The sequence below is a fragment of the Sceloporus occidentalis genome, unplaced genomic scaffold, assembly GCF_023333645.1.
Source record: "Sceloporus occidentalis isolate IW3139 unplaced genomic scaffold, rSceOcc1.0.p SCAF_1, whole genome shotgun sequence".
Classification (NCBI taxonomy): domain Eukaryota; kingdom Metazoa; phylum Chordata; class Lepidosauria; order Squamata; family Phrynosomatidae; genus Sceloporus; species Sceloporus occidentalis.
Genome location: NW_028316981.1, coordinates 14,215,154 through 14,233,522, shown reverse-complemented (window position 1 = coordinate 14,233,522; position 18,369 = coordinate 14,215,154). Strand labels below are relative to the sequence as shown.

Sequence of the window (18,369 nt, the reverse complement as noted above, 5' to 3'; positions counted from 1 at the left end):
GGGATGGGTTTTGCAGGACAGCATCCCCTCTTCATGTCTCCCAAGACAGCCAGGGAGAATCCCTTCAGAGAGCACAGAGATCAATGGCAGAGGCTTCTGGCAAAGCGAATTTGGGGAACCCAAGCTGTTTCCAGAGGAACTATGGGATGGGTTTTGCAGGACAGCATCCCCTCTTCATGTCTCCCAAGACAGCCAGGGAGAATCCCTTCAGAGAGCACAGAGATCAATGGCAGAGGCTTCTGGCAAAGCGAATTTGGGGAACCCAAGCTGTTTCCAGAGGAACTATGGGATGGGTTTTGCAGGACAGCATCCCCTCTTCATGTCTCCCAAGACAGCCAGGGAGAATCCCTTCAGAGAGCACAGAGATCAATGAAGGAGGCTGCTGGAAAAGCAGGGAGGGAGCACTCTTCCCAAAGATTCTCTTTCCAGGGTTGGAGGAGAAGGCAGATTCCGTTTGAGAAAGAGAGGGAGAAAGGCTCTATTCCCCCCCCCCCCCCCCATTGATCAGAGCCCTTCCTTGCCTGGGCGAGATCAGATGCCTCCTCGCGAGGAGCCTTCCCTTCCCTGCCTGGGCAAGATCAGAGCCCAAGCGGGCAGGGAATGCCTCTTCGAGAGGAGGCTTGCCTTTCTGCCTCTCCTCCGTTAGAAATGGGCTCTCCCCACACAGAGGGGAGGTTGCAATCCACCAGGGGAAGCCTTGTAGTCCTTTGACAGATGCAGGCGCTTGAGCAGCCGGGACTTCAGGCGCTTAAAGCGCTGAAGAGATTAAGCGCCTGTAAACCATTAAAATAAAAAATAAAAATAATCCTTATCTCTTATTGAAAGACCACAGCGGACAAAGGGGTGAGGGAAGCAAAAATGGCGACAGCCACGACGGATGGGGACAGAAAGGGCAACTCCCCCAAGGCCATCCCCATCGCACTCTGCTCCTCCCATCCAGCTAACCCGATTTCAAAGGCTGTCGTTCCTATTTAAATGCTCCGGTTCCTAACTCGAATCAAGGGAAAAACGAAGGTCAGACCCTAGTATTTTTTTAACGCGCGTTAAATGACGAAAACTCGATTCAAAATTTTATACCGCTCTACGATTCGATTTGTAGTGGGAACGATTGCGGGTTGCTCTAGAACCGTTCTAGGTTTAAATCGGATCCTAATAGGAACGCCACTCCTTGGATTCGATTCAGAACGCGGGGTTTCCCCTAGTGGGAACATCCCCCTAAAGAGGTGAGGAGAAATGAGCACTCTGCCCTTGGTTCATTCCAGTCCAGCTGCTTTCAAAATGAATCTGCTTTTTTCTTAAGTACAGCTATTTAAAGAGTCCAGCTTTCTTCCTAATCTGGGGCTGGAGGTGTGTCACGCTCCCTCTAATAGAGTGTTTGCAGTTTGGGGGTGCTCCTGGATCTGTCTCTCCAAATGTCATCTTTGGTAGATGTGATGCTCAAGAGTCCCTGCTTTGCCTGATATGCCAACCACACCCCTTCCTAGAATCAGAAGACCTAAAGATGGTAGTGCATGCGCTTGTAACCTCAAGGCTGGAGTTCTGCAATGCACTCTACCTTTGGGTTACGTTCATTCAAAATCTGGAAACTCCAGCTAATTCAGAATATGGCAGCCAGACTGATTACAGGTACATCCAGGAATGATCACATTACACCCATCTTAAAATTACTCCACTGGCTGACAATTAGTTTCCGGTTATCTACAGGATTGTCTCCTCCTGTACAATCCACCTTGTACACCCAGTTTCTCTGGAAAATGTTTCCTCCACCCAGCCAGGCCTAGACTGGCAATGCTTACCCAGAGGACCTTTTTGTCTGCTGGCCCTAGACTGGCGTGGTCTGCCAGAGGAGATACGGCAGCTGAAAATGCTCACTCCATTTAAAACAGCACTAAAGACAACTCTCTTCCAGCAGGCCTACCCTGTGTCCATTTTAAATCATGACTTTTTAATTTGTATATTCTAAACATCGTTCTCTTATGAATGCATTGTAAAGGTTTTATAGTATTGTACGATAACTAGTGGTTTTATGTGTTCTTAATTGTGTTTTGTATTTTAATGTGTTGCACTCTACCTTGATCCCTGAGAAGTGAGAAATAAAAAAATTATTACAGTACGCCCACAGATGACGCGGGTGCGCCATACGCTGCTTCCAACATACGCTAGAAGGCATGCTGGAAAGACTTCTCCCACGGCCCAGAAGAAGCAATGGGGCACACGCCTGTATTGCATGCCCAGGAACAAGCCCCATTATACCTAATTGGGCTTGAGTTTATGTGTTTTTTCCCTTATGTGGCAGGGTTCGGAATGGATCCCCCGCGTAAGGGAAGGGCCAACTGTAGCATTATATTTTTATCTTGCTCAGTTCAGTTGCAGTGTTGCTACTACATATTCACCTGCAAAAACTCTTTTTCATCCTCCCAATATCTGTCTTCCATCTCAGTGTGGATGTTGTCAACATAGCTCTCCTCACTATGGACTTTGGCCTCATAGCTCTTCTTACTGTCCATAATCGTTCTCTCTAGTGCTACCAGGTCCGACATCCACATAGACTCTTGATCCTCCAGAAGCTGGTGTAGCCTCTTGAACTCTGCCACTACTTTCTTCCTCATGACCTCCGTCTGCTTCTACAAAGAAATGGCAAAAAGAGACAAGGGAAAGGTCAACTTGAGGGACAACTACATCAGGGATGAGCACCTGTGGCCCTCTGGTTATTTTTGGATATCATCTCCCATCATATCTCCCAGTGGCTTGTGCTGCCTGGAGTGTTAAGCAGGAAATAAATGGAGGGCTACAGTTGTTTACCCCTGATCTATTGACATTCCACTGTCTGGGGGAAATAAAGTTTCCAGCCCTTGGATTCCCCAGACACATACTGGTTCAGGATACAGTGTTTGTTGTTGTTTTGTGCCTTTGCTTCCAATGTACTGTGACCCTAAGGCTTGCGGTTTTCTTGGTAAGTTTCTTCTGAGGGGAGTTGCCTTTGCCATCCTCTGAGGGTGAGAGAGTGTGACTTGCCCAAGGTCACCCAGTGAGTTTCATGGTGGAGCCGGGATTCAAACCTTGGCTACAGAGTCATAGTCCAATGATCAAACCTCTACAGTAGTGCTCTAATTTGTAAGAGAACAGGTGGGTGACAAGCCTGACTGTCCTATTCTTCTCTTCTCTTCTTACATACATGGTGAAGCCGCAGGATTTGGAGACATTAAACATAAGAGTGATACTCCAAATCTCAAAACTATAAAATTCAAAGATAGACTCGAAACATATAGAACTGAAGGTGCCTTAGTCTAAAAATGCAGAGGCAGATTGTGACCTGACCTTTCCAACAATCAAAGAAGAACTATATTCTATGGTATACTCAGTTTACAGGGGACAGACGGAGTTATATGATCTAACTATACCCTCTTTTTGAGTTCATTATGTTTAAGAACAGCTAGAAAGCTATGGTCTTTAAGGTAAAGTAATCTGGTATGAGTGCTCCACCAGAGCTAGCCTGAAGAAGATGAGCCCTCCCTCCGGTCCATCTGCCTTGGTCCAAGCCTCAGAGGGAGAGAAGAATGCTGGACCTGATCCCTCCTCACCATTCCCTTCTCCTTTTGTGTCATGTCTTTTTAGATTGTCAGCCTGAGGGCAGGGAACCGTTTATTATCCCCTCTGTTGTAAACCGCTCGGATTCCCAGTGATTGGGCAGCATATAAATAAATCCTATTATTATTATTATTTGGAACATATACATGTAATGGATATGTATTAGAGTGTTAATTTGTCATTTGTAACTATATGTTAATGGATACAATTAGTTTTTAAAATGGCAGGTATTGGTAGTGTAATGATGAAATGAGGATTTGACAAAGATGTCAGTTTGAAAAAGTATAAAATTGTCCAGAACTCTGTTCTGGACCCAGACAAGATTTGAGCTTTGCCTCTTGTCTCGGTCAAACTTGCCTTGATTTTGCAAAACCTAATAAAGTTTTTGTTCGTGTTTAAAATCCTCTGGCTTCTTGTTCAATTTTTTGGCTAACATACTGAGAGGAAGGAATATCTGTATTTTTTGCAGTTCACGATTCCATGGCTACAAAGACACCTTAGCTTATTAGAACACAGTTTCCCTGCAGTGCCTTGAACTGGGAAACTATACTTCGTGCGCTCCTTAGAAAACAGGATTACAAGTCAAGATCAATGTAGTGTCCATGATCCAGTTTCCCAGTTTTGCAGCTCACATTAAAACACTGCTTTAACCAAAACTTGAAAAGGTTACTTTTTAATTCCAGCTCCCAATGGCACAGTTGAAGGACTCTGTTGTCTAAAAAGTTAGTTTTCTAAGCTATAGGTCTTAATAAGCCAGGAGAAATTTCTCTCCAACTAGGTGGGCAGTAAGGAATTGCAAAGCTAAAGGAGGAACAGTCACAGCATTTATTGGGCAAAAACATTAATCTGCATCTAGGGAGGTTGTTCATCCATAAATAAATAATAAAACTTTTATTTGTATCCCACTTTTCTGTAACTAGACAATCAAAGTGGCTCACAACATATCAAAATCCACATTTACAACAATTGTGTCCCAAATTCCCCCCCTTAAAACAGGATTAAACATGTTACAATTAAAATATCTATTAAAACAGAATAAAAAAGAAAGAAAATATATACAGTATGACAAGGACAGAGCGGTGGGCTAATCCATGATGTGGGGGGCAGTCATTCTGTGGCCGGGCACTTTTTATTCAGGAAAGGCTTGCCGGAAGAGATCCGTCTTGACAGCTTTTTTAAAGCCGTCTAAGCTGGCAATTTGACGGATCTTGTCTGGCAGACCATTCCATAGTTTAGGAGCAATTGCAGAGAAGGCCCTCTGGGAGGTAGCAGTCTGGTTTTTAAAGGCTGCAATAGATTCCTCCCAGAGGACCTGAGGGTGCGGGGTGGATTATATGGAAGCAGGCGATCCCTCAAATAGGTTGGGCCCAAGCCATGTAGGGCTTTAAAGGTTATAACCAAAACCTTGTACTGTGCCTGTAAACTAATAGGCAGCCAGTGAAGCGATTTTAGAACAGGTGTTATTCAGTCACTCCTAGTTTTTCCAGCGACCAGCCTGGCTGCCATATTTTACACTAGTTGAAGTTTCTGGACTAGGCACAAGGATAGCCCCATGTAGAGCGCATTACAGAAATCAAGTCGTGAAGTTACCAGTGAATGTACAACAGTTTCTAGGTCCTTTACTTCCAGGAAAGGGTGCAGCTGGCGTATCAGCCGAAGTTGATAACAGGCGCTCCTGATCGTCGCAGTTCTCATGTGAAGCAATGAATCTAGGAGCACCCCCAGACTGCAAACACAGTCCTTTGTGGAGAGCGTGACCCCATCTAGGACTGGAGGTTGCAACCCTATACCTGGTTTGGGGGGCCCAACTGTAAGTACCTCCGTTTTTTCTGGATTCAGCCTGAGTTTTCCTCATCCAGCCCATTACCACTTCAAGACACTGACTGAGGGGAGAAATGCCATCTGTTGTCATAGCTGCTGATCGGGACATGCAGAAATATATTTGGGTGTCATCAGCGTACTGATAACACCCTGCCCCATGTCTGCGAATGATTTCTCCCAGCGGCTTCATATAAATGTTGAATAGCATTGGGGACAGTATGGCGCCTTGAGGGATGCCACATTTAAGCTCCATTTTCAAGGAGTGACTGTCCCCGAGCATCATCCTCTGGAATCTACCCAAGAGGAAGGACCGGAACCACTGGAGTGCAGTGCCACCAATTCCTAACTCTCCCAGGTGTTCCAATAGGGTGTCATGATCTATTGATAAAATTACCAGCTTGGTAGATGAAGGGAATGCTGTCGATATAGTATATCTTGATTTCAGTAAGGCCTTTGACAAAGTTTCCCATGACATTCTTGCAAACAAGCTTGTAAAATGTGGACTAGACAAGGTAACTGTTACATGGATTTGTAACTGGTTGACCGGCCGAACGCAAAGGGCACTCAACAATGGCACTTTTTCATCCTGGAGAGAAGTGACCACTGGGGTCCCACAGGGCTCTGTCCTAGGCCCAGTGCTATTCAACATCTTTGTCAATGACCTGGATGACAGAATTGGGAGCATACTTATCAAATTTGCAGATGACACCAAATTAGGAGGAATAGCTAATACTCCAGAGGACAGGATCAAAATTCAAAATGACCTGAATAGACTTGAAAGCTGGGCCAAAGCTAACAAAATGAAATTCAACACAGAGAAATGTAAGGTACTGCACTTCGGGCAGAAAAATAAAATGCACAGATATAGGATGGGGGACACATGGCTGAATGAAACTACGTGTGAAACGGATCTTGGAGTCCAAGTAGACCACAAGTTGAACATGAGCCAACAATGCAATGCAGCAGCTAAAAAGGCCAATGCAATTTTAGGCTGCATCAATAAAAGTATAGTGTCTAGATCAAGAGAAGTAATAGTGCCACTGTATTCTGCTCTGGTCAGGCCCCACCTGGAATACTGTGTCCAGTTCTGGGCCCACAATTCAAAAAGGACATTGAGAAACTGGAGCGTGTCCAAAGGAGGGCGACTAAAATGGTGAAGGGTCTGGATACCTTGCCCTATGAGGAACGACTCAGGGAGCTGGGGATGTTTAGCCTGGAGAACAGAAGGTTAAGAGGTGATATGATAGCCCTGTTTAAATATTTGGAGGAGTGTCACATCGAGGAGGGAGCAAGCTTGTTTTCTGCTGCTCCAGAGAACAGGACCAGGAATAATGGATCCAAGCTGCAGGAAAAGAGATTCCACCTCAACATTAGGAGGGACTTCCTGACAGTAAGGGCTGTTCAACAGTAGAACAAACTCCCTCGGAGTGTAGTGGAGTCTCCTTCTTTGGAAGTCTTTAAGTAGAGGCTGGATGGCCATCTGTCGGAGATGCTTTGATATGGATTTCCTGCATGGCAGGGGGTTGGGCTGGATGGTCTTTGCAGTCTCTTCCAACTCTATGATTCTATGATTGTATTGAAGGCCACTGAGAGATCCAGAAGCACCAACAGGGTCACACTTCCTCTGTCAATGCCTAGACGAAGATCATCAGCCAGAGCAACCATGGCAGTCTCCACCCCATATCCTGTCCTGAAGCCAATTTGAAATGGGTCTAGATAATCGGTTTTATCCAAGATGACTTGGAGTTGAAGGGCGATAGCCCTCTCGATCACCTTGCTCAAAAATGGCAGATGGGATACAGGCCTGTTGTTCTTCATCCAGGGGGTCCAGGGAAGGTTTTTTCAGGAGCGGTCTAACAACCGCCTCATTTAAGCAAGTTGGAACACAACCTTCCCTAAGGGATGCATTGATGACATCTCTAAGAAATGCCATCAAGGCATCACCTCCCGGACGGCCAGCCATAATAGGCAGGGATCGAGGGGACATGTCATCTTCTTCACATTTCCAAGGATCTTGTCCACATCATTGGCATTCACAAACTCAAACCGATCCAGTTTAACCTCAAGAACGAGTTCACTGGACACCTCATCAGTCGATTCTGCAGCAATCCCAGCATCCAGGTTGGCTCTTATCTGAGAGATTTTATCTGCGAAATAATTGTTAAAAGCATCACAGCAGGCCGTTGTCGGGTTAAGCAAAGGGTTCTGCACAGGTGGAACCTGTGTCAGATCCCTTACCACCCTAAACAGCTCTGCTGGACGGGACTCCACAGATGCGATACATGCAGAGGAGAAAGATCTCTGCGCTACCTGTATTGCCTCTCTATAGGTATGAAGAAATTTCCTATGACGAGTTCTGTCAGATAGGAGTCGAGTGTCACGCCAGTCGCACTCTAGTCGTTGTCCAACCCACTTCATTTTCCTCAGCTCTTCAGTGTACCATGATTTACGATTAGAAGCAGGTTGCAAAGGATGCTTGGGAGCAGTTGTGTCGATGGCCTTGGCGATGTCAGTGTTCCAGGTATTAACCAAAGCTTCAACAGAATCACCGGCATTAACAACCAAGGAACCCTCTAAGGCTTTCTGGAATCCAGTTGGTTCCATTAACCTTCGAGGGCGGATCATTCTAATACGTCCTCCACCCCCGACGGGGCACACTGTGGCTCTTAGTTCAGCCTTGACCAGGAAATGATCCGTCCACAACAGTGCAGTGGTACTAGTTACCTCTGCCCACGGATATTCCTGCTCCGTACTGAAGAGCGCATCAAAGGTATGACCTGCGTAATGTGTTGGCTTGGAAACCAATTGAGATAGGCCCTTGCCTGTCATGGAATCCATTAACTCCCAAGCCACACCTGTTAAACTGGTCTTGAGTGGGATGTTGAAGTCACCCATCCTTTGAGGTCTCTAGCCATTCTTCCCCTCTTCACCTTCCAAAAGCCTATGTTTGTTGTTGTGTGCCTTCAAGTCATTTCTGACTTAAGATGATTATATAATGGGGTTTTCTTGGGAAGTTTTATTCTGAGGAGCTTCACCATATCTTTCCCCTGAGGCTGAGAGTATGCGACTTGCCCAAGGCCACCCAGTGGGTTTCATGGCCAAGCGGGAAATCAAACCCTAGTCTTCAAAGTTATAGTCCAACACTCAAACCATTATATTATGCCACACTGCAGGAGCGTTTAGTATCTCTTACCACAAAAGCCTGTGGGAATAGAATCATTTATCACTCCTCCCAAGAGCAAACACACATGGCAAATGCTGATAGGAGACTTAACAGAACAAACGGAGCTACAGAAATACAAAGCATCAGCATACTCAGAAAATCTGGAGCTTTGCAACAAAGCATACAGCAATCAATCAATCAATCAATCTCAAAGGAGGCATCCTTCCTAGCAATCTAGTAAGAACTGGACATGGCCAGTGCCCATGGAATATAACATGGTCACTGAAAAAAAGTATAGAATATTGTATTACCAATAATACAAAATGAAAGAGTATTTAAAATATGGGAAAGTGAAATTTCAAAATTTGTGTGGGCGGGGAAAAAAACAAGAATAAAATGGAAAATCATGAAGGATACAAAAGAAAGAGGCGGATTCCGGATCCCTGAGCTGAAAACATACTATTAGGCTTGTACAATCACTTGGTTAATTCCCATGGATTAGATTTACAGACAAACAAATACTAAATCTTGAAAGTTTTAATAAACTGTATGGATGGCACGGATACCTCTGGTATAAAAGATCAGAAGTTAATCGACAATTTGAAGACCACATTATTAGGAAATCATTGCTGTCAGTTTGGAATAAAATCAAAGTAAAATTTTACAGACAATTACCAGGCTGGGTATCTCCACAAGAAGCTTGGAAGTTTGAAATATTACCAGATACAAAAAAACCCAGTAAGATACTCAGATTTAATCAATTGGGAGGATAACACTCCAACTCTAAAGACAAATAAAATGTTAGAAGATGACATACCTATGCCTCTGTTTTCCCTATATACAAATTAGAGAAAGGTTCAAAACAGATTTAAAACTAGAGGGCATCATTAGTCACAATAATGAGTTAGGGGCCAGTCCCACTGGCTGGTTTGCTCCTGAAGGAACTGGGCAGATTCAAAGGCCTCCCTCCCGAATCTCTCTGTTACCAAGTGCCCACTACGATTCTGGGGCATTTTAACATGAATGCCCTCTACAAGAAATTGAGTTGGCACATGCTGTCAATCAAGCGATCGTCATAGATGACATTTGCAGGGCATCGGAAATGTGCTTCCCCCCTCCTTTTTTTTTTTTAAAGAGCCAGGCACAAAATGCACCAAAATGCGTACATTTTTTCAAATTTAAAAACCTGTTTTGTGTGTACGTGTGTGTGTGTGTTGTGGGAATTTGGGTCAGTGCAGGTTATGATCTGCCCTTGGCCTCATTTTCAACCCCAAAATGCAAGCTAATGCATCCTGTATCCCCCACTCCTTGCCAGCCCAGAATGCCTCTTACACATGTAATAATAATAATAAATTCCTCACCTCAGACATGCCAGAAAAGGATGCGATTGCCACGCATTCTTTTTTGCTTTTAAAAGCAATTCAGGGCTACCTCTGAATTCAGTAGCAAAAGCATGTATCATTTTGTCTAATTGACCAGAACAAAAAATGTAACATTTGAATTGTCAGATTCATTCGCAAGTCTAGCCCTTTGCAACATTTCCCCTTTGCTGGAAGCGAGCAGATGAAAGGGAAAGGGAACAAGCTGCTAGCCACGTTCTATCCATCTATATATCTGCCTCAAGCAAAAAACATGCACATTTTTTGTAAAAAATAATTTAAAAAATATAAAAGGGGGGGAAGGTGCCGGATGGGAGCTCCATTTGTGCCCTGCCTAAATTATATAAGCTACTATTGCAAAGAGAAATGGAACAGGAGACTATCAAAGAATGCACTATTAAATGGGCAAGAAACATAGGTCATTCCATCAAACTGCAAGACTGGGAGAGAGTCTGGGGCCAAGGTATTAAATTAACATTATCAACGGACATGAAAGAAAATCTGTATAAAATGATTCACCAATGGTACCTATCCCTCAATAAATTGGCAAAAATCAATAAGAAAGACAAAGGAACGTGTAGGAAGTGTGTTAAAAATCAAGGAACTTTCTATCACATCTGGTGGACCTTCCCCAAAGCAAAGTTATATTGGAAAAAGATTCATGATCTAATTCAAAAAATACTTCATATCCAATTAAAATTCAAACCAGAATGTTTTCTATTAAACATGATTGAGGGAAAGGAAGAGAGGCAACATCTGAAAATAATCTTGTATTTAATTACAGCTGCGAGGATGGTATATACAAAGAAATGGAAGGAGAAAGAGATTCCATCAACAGATGATTGGTTACGGAAAAGCCTACATATGTTAGAACTTGTTAACAATGTATTTAAATGGAAGGTGAATGGAAGATATGGACAAAGATTGGGGCTTGTTTAAAAATTTCTGCATAGATTATTGGAAATAAGCATATACAGAAAGACAAACTTACAAACCCCAGACAAATATTCAGAAATATAGATAGGATGTCAATACCCTCTTATGTTTGGATATTACACTATATTAGATAGAAACATTAATTATGCAAGCAGCTCTTAATGCAAGAGAACAAATGTATAACCTTGCAACCACCTTGGTTACTAAACACTTATTAATGAACAGAACAGATAAAATAGATTAACTAGTGTGTTTTGAAGCATTTCTAAAAGGCTTGAAAAACAAAATGGTGTTGTATAGTTGTCTATACACTGATTAAATCACAGACTGGACATATATAATATGTGGTTTATTCAGAGAATAGCTTGATAAGAATACAGTTAATAAATGCTTAATTATTTGCCAAATGAAGGGAAACCATAAAGAATGAGTGAATAGGATTGGATGGGTGGGGAGGGGGGATGGATGGATAAGTGAGAGAAATAAAAGGTACAGTGTTACCTCGGGATACGAAATACCCAGGTTACGAAATTTTTGGGATACGAAAAAATCCCATAGGGAATTATTGTTCCGGGTTACGAAAGTTTTTTCGGGTTACGAAAAAACTTTTGGTGCTTTTTTCGGCTTTTTCGCACGGAATCGCGGCTTTTCCCCATTAGCGCCTATGGCAATTCGGCTTACGAAGGCTTTTCGGGTTACGAAAGCGGCCGCGGAACGAATTACTTTCGTAACCCGAGGCACCACTGTAATTAAAAATTATGGTAAAATAATAATTCACTTACAAGAAGACTATGTAAGGAAAGAGGGAAGAATTACTCTGTAATTATTTTTGGTCTGAATTGAAATTATGGAAAATCCTCGGTTTATTGTAAATAGTCGCTCTAATGTACATACCGAATAAAACCAATTAAATGGCAGATCACATAACACTAGAAAGAAAGAAAGAAAGAAAGAAAGAAAGAAAGAAAGAGCAGAATATGTAGAAGAGATGCCTGGAAATGTTCTGACTTCAAGGAATGGTTGATTGGAACCCAGAATGGAACTGTTCCTATTATGCAATGTATATACTACAACCTTTTATTGCAGTTCCAAATTGTAAACATGAATTTTGACAGTTAAGACTATGTAACGAGGGTGCTTTTATTTTATTTAAATTTTTGCCCACTGAGTTTCAATCCCTTTGCCCCCCGTTTTGTTCCTACCAGCCACTCTTTTGTTTTGCCTTCAGCATTTGACTCGCAGTTCCCAGAAAGATCGTATCCAATGATCTCCACTTGCTTCAAATAGCCTTGAATTTGATTCTGAGGAGAGAAAGCAAGCACACACTATAAAGCCCAGCCACATACATGTCTGAAGGGAGGGTCTGATGTTCTCCTTGATTTTCTCTCTTGATCAACAAACCCCTCTAGCCCACTCACTTCCATGCCAGCATTCTTTAAACATGAAAGACCCACAAAAAACTCCTCTAGAAAGTTTATCCACTCTGCAGGCCCTATTCTTGCTGAACAAAGCAGGAGGATGAAGTGATTGCAAAAGAAGCAGCAGGAAAAGAAAGAAAAGAAGAGGATAACTGACACAAAAAACGAGTAGAGCACAATAACATCCAAAATCGACAAAACAGTGATACCTTTATTCAGTCAACCAAAATGCAGAAATATATAATGCAAACTTTCAAAGCCCAGCTGGCTTCTTCATCAGGCAAGAGGTGTGAAAAAACATACAGGAGAAAAAAAGTAACAGCTGACCTCCATAGCCATGGATTCTTTATCCACAGATTCAACCATCCATAGCATGAAAATATTCAAAAAACATATACATTCCAAAAAACCAAACCTTAATTTTGCCATTTTATATGAGGGACACCATTTTACTATGCCACTGTATTTAATGGAAGTTGAGCATCCATGGATTTTGGTATGCACAGAGGGTCCTAGAACCAAACCCCAGCGGATACCAAGGATCCATTGTATAAAATGACAATGTTAGTCACAGACCTGCATTTTCTCAAGTTATTTTGTGGGGGAACATCTATATGTAAGCAGGACTCCTTTCTTCTGGCCATGTGGCACTGGGAACAAAGCATTCCAAAGTCCTGGAGATAAAATCGGAATCCCATTAGCAATACAAAAAGGTTCTTATTCTGAGATCCAAGATGTCTCCATTCTCAGTGCCACATAGTCAGAAGGAACAGGGACCTGGTTGCATAGAAATCCCTTCACAGAACATCATTAACACCTTGAAAAAAGTGCAAGCCTGTAACTAACATAGTGAAGTACCATCATTTTGTGGATTTTGGATTTTATGGTACTTTGCTGTATGGCCAACACAGCTATCTTCAAAAAACAAGTATAGATTTATTAAGAAGCATGTGGTGACGGCAAGAGGAAAATAAAATTCAGGAAATTCTGCCTGAAATAGAGAACTGAGGTTCAAAACACACTGCAGAAATAATCTAGTTTGAGACCACTTGACTGCCTGGCTAAGTGCTAGGAATCCTGGGAACTGTAGTTTATTGTGGCACCAGAGCTCTGACTGAGAAGGCTAAATGTCTCACAAAACTACAGTTCCCAGAGTTCCCTAGTACTGAGCAAAAGCAGTTAAAGCAGTCTCAAACTGGAGTATTTCTGCAGTGTGTTTGGTCCTGAATCTAGAACTCATGTCTGCGCTTCACGCCCAAGTAATATTCCTGTTTTACTACTGAACTGCCTGGGAATTTTTCATTGCAAATAATGTAACAGTTTATGAAGAAAGATGACCTATGTTTCCCAGAGCCTGGAAAATGGCTTGGACACTAGCTCCCAGAATCCCCAGCCAGCACTGACTACATTGGCTAGAGATTCTAGAAAGTGTGGTGTGAAAAGTCACTCTTCCATACTCCTTAAGTATATAATATACAATGGTCCCTACACATTCATTAGGGTCAGGGAAAGTGGAATGTGAAAATTTAAAAAAGCACTATTCTTTTCACCTGAGAGAACCTCTTTCTAGGACTCTCTGGGTCCCCCAGAGCAAACCTGTGGTCAACATCTGCTAGAAATTGATCATAGAATCATACTGGAGGACCTACAAATGCCTAGAGAAGTGTTTTCTCTAGGAACTTCTAAATCCCCTAGCACAACTCTATGGTCAACTTCTGGCAGAGCTGCACTGAAGGATCTAGAGATTCCCAGAGAGAACATATTAAGAAAAACCACAAATAATCAAATCCGCAGAAGTCAAATCCGTAAATATGGATGGGCAACTGTAACATGGTTTCTGTAAAATCCGGCTGCTTGTGCCAAACGTGAGTTCCACTTGCAACCATTTTGTGATTGGCTCTCTCAGCCTCTAAAACATATGAAAGCCTGTAAGCATATTTGTTGTTGCGGTGTGCCCTGGCATCGTTTCTGACTTATGGCGACCCAAAAGCCAAGCTATCATGGGGTTTTCTTGGCCAAATTTGTTCAGAGGGGGTTTGCCATGGACTTCCCCTGAGGCTGAGAGAGTGTGCCTTGCCCAAGGTCATCCACTGGGTCTCATGGCTGAATGGAGATTCAAACCCTGGTCTCCAGAGACATAATCCAACACTCAAACATGAGGCTGAGAGCATGTACCAAGTGCCATTCTAATGTTAGCCAGAAATGAGTTTGAGTATACAAATGAGTATTAGGAGTTTATCATATGAAGGAGATTGGGAGTTTATCCAATCAATATCCCGGCAAAATCACCTAATTATGTCAAATGATTCCACACAACGTCACATTAAACCCACCTTAAAGTAGTCACAAAGAAGCATTAATGCACACCTTTTTAGTTTTGGGACTTCAGCAACAATGCATTTCTGATATCACTTTATTGATGCAATTGTATGTGATAATCGTTCATGCAATTACTTGTCATGTTTTCTTTATTTACAGGATGCTTTAAATGTGCTTTAATCTCTCTTTAATGCTAAAATTAGCCCCAGTGTGATACTTCCAAATCAGGAATGAGCGACAGTTAAGAGGTGATACAATAGCTCTGTTTAAATATTTGAAGGGGTGTCACGTTGACAGGGATGTAGCCAGGATTTTGGGAAGGGGGGGTCAATACTAAGTGCCACCATTTAGAGAGGCTAAGAGCCCCCCCCCCAGACACAAAAAGAGGGTCGAACATTTACCCTCGACACCTCGATGGCACCACTTTAACTTCCGTTATGGCTTCATGCTATGGAATCTTGGGATCTGTAGTTTTGAGGACCTGTTAATCATCTGTCAGGTGCCACAACAAACTACAAATCCCAGCATTTCACAACATGAAGCCAAGGGCAGTTAAAGTGGCATCAAACTGGATTATTTTTTCAGTGCAGATGCAAACTGAGTCCTTCCTCTGAAGATGTTTACATCAGATAAATTCAGCTCGATAAAGCAACATGCAGCTGCTCAAGCAACGAGCGGCAGCCACTCTGTTCATGCTCAGAGACACTCTGCTCATGCTTTGAGACACTGCATTCCAACTTCTGAGCTGAGCTAAGAACCCAGGCTGCATCCACACAACATTTCATTCCCACTTCCAAGAGGGATTTTTAATTCCAAGACATACACACACACACACACACACATGATTTTTAATTCCAAATTCATCTATCTATCTATCTATCAATCATAATTTTAAATTCAAAGACATTATACCTTCCTTTCTTTTTATGAAAAACAAACCCCTTTAAGAGAATCCTATTTTGGGAGAAAGGCAGGAAATAAAATCAATCAATAAAAAATTATAGTGCAATAGTCCATCAGTGCATGGCTTGCATTATAAGACTTTATACCTTTATACATTTAAAAACAATTAAAATCACAGTAGGCTCAGAGTGCTATAGAATCATGGAATCATAGAGTTGGAAGAGACCCCAAGGGCCATCCAGTCCAACCCCATTCTGCCATGCAAGAACTCCCAGTCAAAGCATCCCCAACAAATTATGTAATGGAGGCGTCCATCTACATTGTAGAAAGATACACTATAGATTAATGCTATGGAAAATCACCACCTTGAGTCCGTATATTGGGAGAAAGGCGGGATATAAGAAAATAATAATAATAATAACAACAACAATATCTGGGTATTGTAGTTTTGTGAGACATTTAGCATTCTTTGTCAGAGAGCTCTGGTGCCACAACATACTACAAATCCCAGGATTTTCCATAGCATTAAAGTGGTGTCGAACTGGATTATTTCTGCAGTGTGCAGCCTTATTAGACTGCAGTTCCCAGCAGTCTGTGGTGCTGCTGGATGATGGGGCCTGCAGTCTAACATTGCCTGGAGCAGGGCCATAGGACTCCACAGCCTCGATTCATCATCTTAGATTGTATTCCATATATTAATTAATTAATCATAAAAACATAGAGTTAGAAGAGACCCCACGAAGGGCCATCCAGTCCAACCCCATTCTGCCATGCAGGAACTCCCCATCAAAGCATCCCCATTGACATGCTAAAAAGGGGCCAGCTAACTGTATTGTATTCTATTTGTCTTTTTAAAAAGAGAAAAAACAAGGCTGGAAGGAAGCCTCTTGCTTTTTGCATCACAGACCCTCCTCTTTTTTGTTGTTGCAAAAATCCAGAATGACTGTTTTTGAAAACCTGAGTTCATGATCAGAAGAAATGTCCAGAGTAGAGTCTGAGTCTCCTTTTTCTGGACTTCTGAAACCTGAATTATTCCAAAACCCAAAACTGACCATGAAAGCATCTGGTCTGACCCCAACTCAAGGATACCTGGGAATACTGATGGTTTAGATCAATTACTGAATTATTGAATTATACAAAGAATAGTGGTCTCAGGGGTTTGCTGAAGCTCAGTGTACAGAAACACAACATTATTTTGAAAATATTGTGTATTAAATTACCTTCAGTCTATGTCTGTGAGATGCATATGAGACATACATGGATCCCATCTCCCATTATATCCCATTAGACATAATGTATATAAATATACCAAACTCTGAAAAACTCCAAAGTCCAAAATACATCTAGTCCTCAGCATTTTTGGTAAGGGATATTATTATTATTATTATTATTATTATTATTATTATTTTACTATATTGTATATGGATATAACTGCTGAAAGGAAAGTTAAAAGTCACCTTTTCTTTCTTTTATATTTCCCTTTAGAAGCTTCCTTCCTTCCTTTTTCTTTCTTCCTTTCTCCCCTTCCTCTTCCTCCCTCTTTTCATTCTTTTTTTCAGTTCTCCCTCCCTCTCCATTCTTCCTTCCTTTTTTTCCTTCCTTCTCTTCTTCTTCCTAAGAGACTTTTATTCTGGCAAAAGCACTGGGAGGAGAGGGAGGAGGCGGAGGAGTGGAAGCCGGACTCCGATGGAAACGAAAGAGAAAGAAATCACAAGGACCCCCTCCCTTCCCCTCCTCTCTCTCTCTCTCTCTCTCTGAGCTTTCTCTGTGGTTTTGATGGAGGGGAGGAGGAAGGAGCTTGAAGGCCCCCAGGGCCTGAAGGGGGGTTCCGGACCCCCCCCCCTTCCCTAAATCCCTGACGTTGAGGATGGAGAAAGCTTGTTTTCATAGAGACTAGGACCTGGAACAATGGATGCAAGTACAGGAAAAGAGATTCCACCTCAACATTAGGAGGAACATCTTGACAGCAAGAGCTGTTCGACAGTGAAACAAACTTCCTCAAAGGAGAGTGGTAAAGTCTCTTTCCTTAGAGCAGTGTTTCCCAACCTTTCTAATGCCGTGACCCTTTAATACAGTTTCTCATGTTGTGGCGACCCCAACCATCCAATTATTTTCACCGCTACATGCAAATATGTGTTTTCTGATGGTCTTAGGAGACCCCTGGGAAAGGGCTGTTCGACCCCCAAAGGGGTCCCGACCCACAGGTTGGGAACCACTGCCTTAGAGGTCTTTAAACAGAGACTGGATCTGTCGGGGATACTTTGATTGTGAGTTCCTGCATGGCAGGGGGTTGGATTTGAAGCCCTTGTAGTCTCTTCCAACTCTGTGCTTCTACCTGGAATCCCAAGAATGGGTTTCAGCTGGCTTGAGGCCACCATGTCACCTTTCCAAACCCAACCCATAACCAGAATATTCTTACCATATATTTGTAGCGGTTTGTCATTTTGTGACTCCGGTGCATCTCTGACTCCCTGCACAGCTCACAAATGGCAGCCTGGTCATCTTCGCAGTAGTAGTTTAGGATCTTCTGGTGTGTCTCACAAATGCCCTTTTCCTCAACCTCTTCTTTGGCATGCTCCACCGCTTGCTTAGTTTCTTCCACCAAACGGGCCAGTGGCTCGTTGGGTTTGAAGGTCCTCTTCGAAATCAGATATTCGCACCGAATGCAGGCAACTTCTTTTGGCATCTCTTCCCAGGAACGCAGGAGGCAGGCCTTGCAGAAACTGTGCCCGCACTCCAGACTCACCGGATCCGTAAAATACTGGACACAGATAGGACAAAGCGCTTCGGACCAAAGCCGTTTCCCAGGATGCTTGGCAGCCATTGTTCTTCCTCCAGGGTG

At 42.7% G+C, this 18,369-nt stretch overlaps 1 protein-coding gene across 1 annotated transcript; it reads right to left on the bottom strand.

The window, feature by feature from the left end:
• Window positions 1–2,381: 2,381 nt before the first annotated feature.
• LOC149320862 (zinc finger protein RFP-like) lies at window positions 2,382–18,351 on the bottom strand. Its single transcript, XM_089518579.1, has 2 exons — window positions 17,947–18,351; window positions 2,382–2,624 (listed from the first exon to the last, which is right to left on the bottom strand). The coding sequence occupies exons 1-2, from the start codon at window positions 18,349–18,351 to the stop codon at window positions 2,382–2,384; spliced, it is 648 nt and encodes a 215-aa protein (XP_089374705.1).
• Window positions 18,352–18,369: the final 18 nt, after the last annotated feature.

What these genes read in the sequence shown, in the direction of transcription:
- LOC149320862 (XM_089518579.1), bottom strand. Translation starts at nt 18,351, where the DNA reads ATGGCTGCCAAGCATCCTGGGAAACGGCTTTGGTCCGAAGCGCTTTGT. An exon ending in CAAACCGCTACAAATATATG is followed by an intron (nt 2,625 to 17,946) that starts GTAAGAATATTC and finishes ATTTCTTTGTAG; the next exon opens with AAGCAGACGGAGGTCATGAG.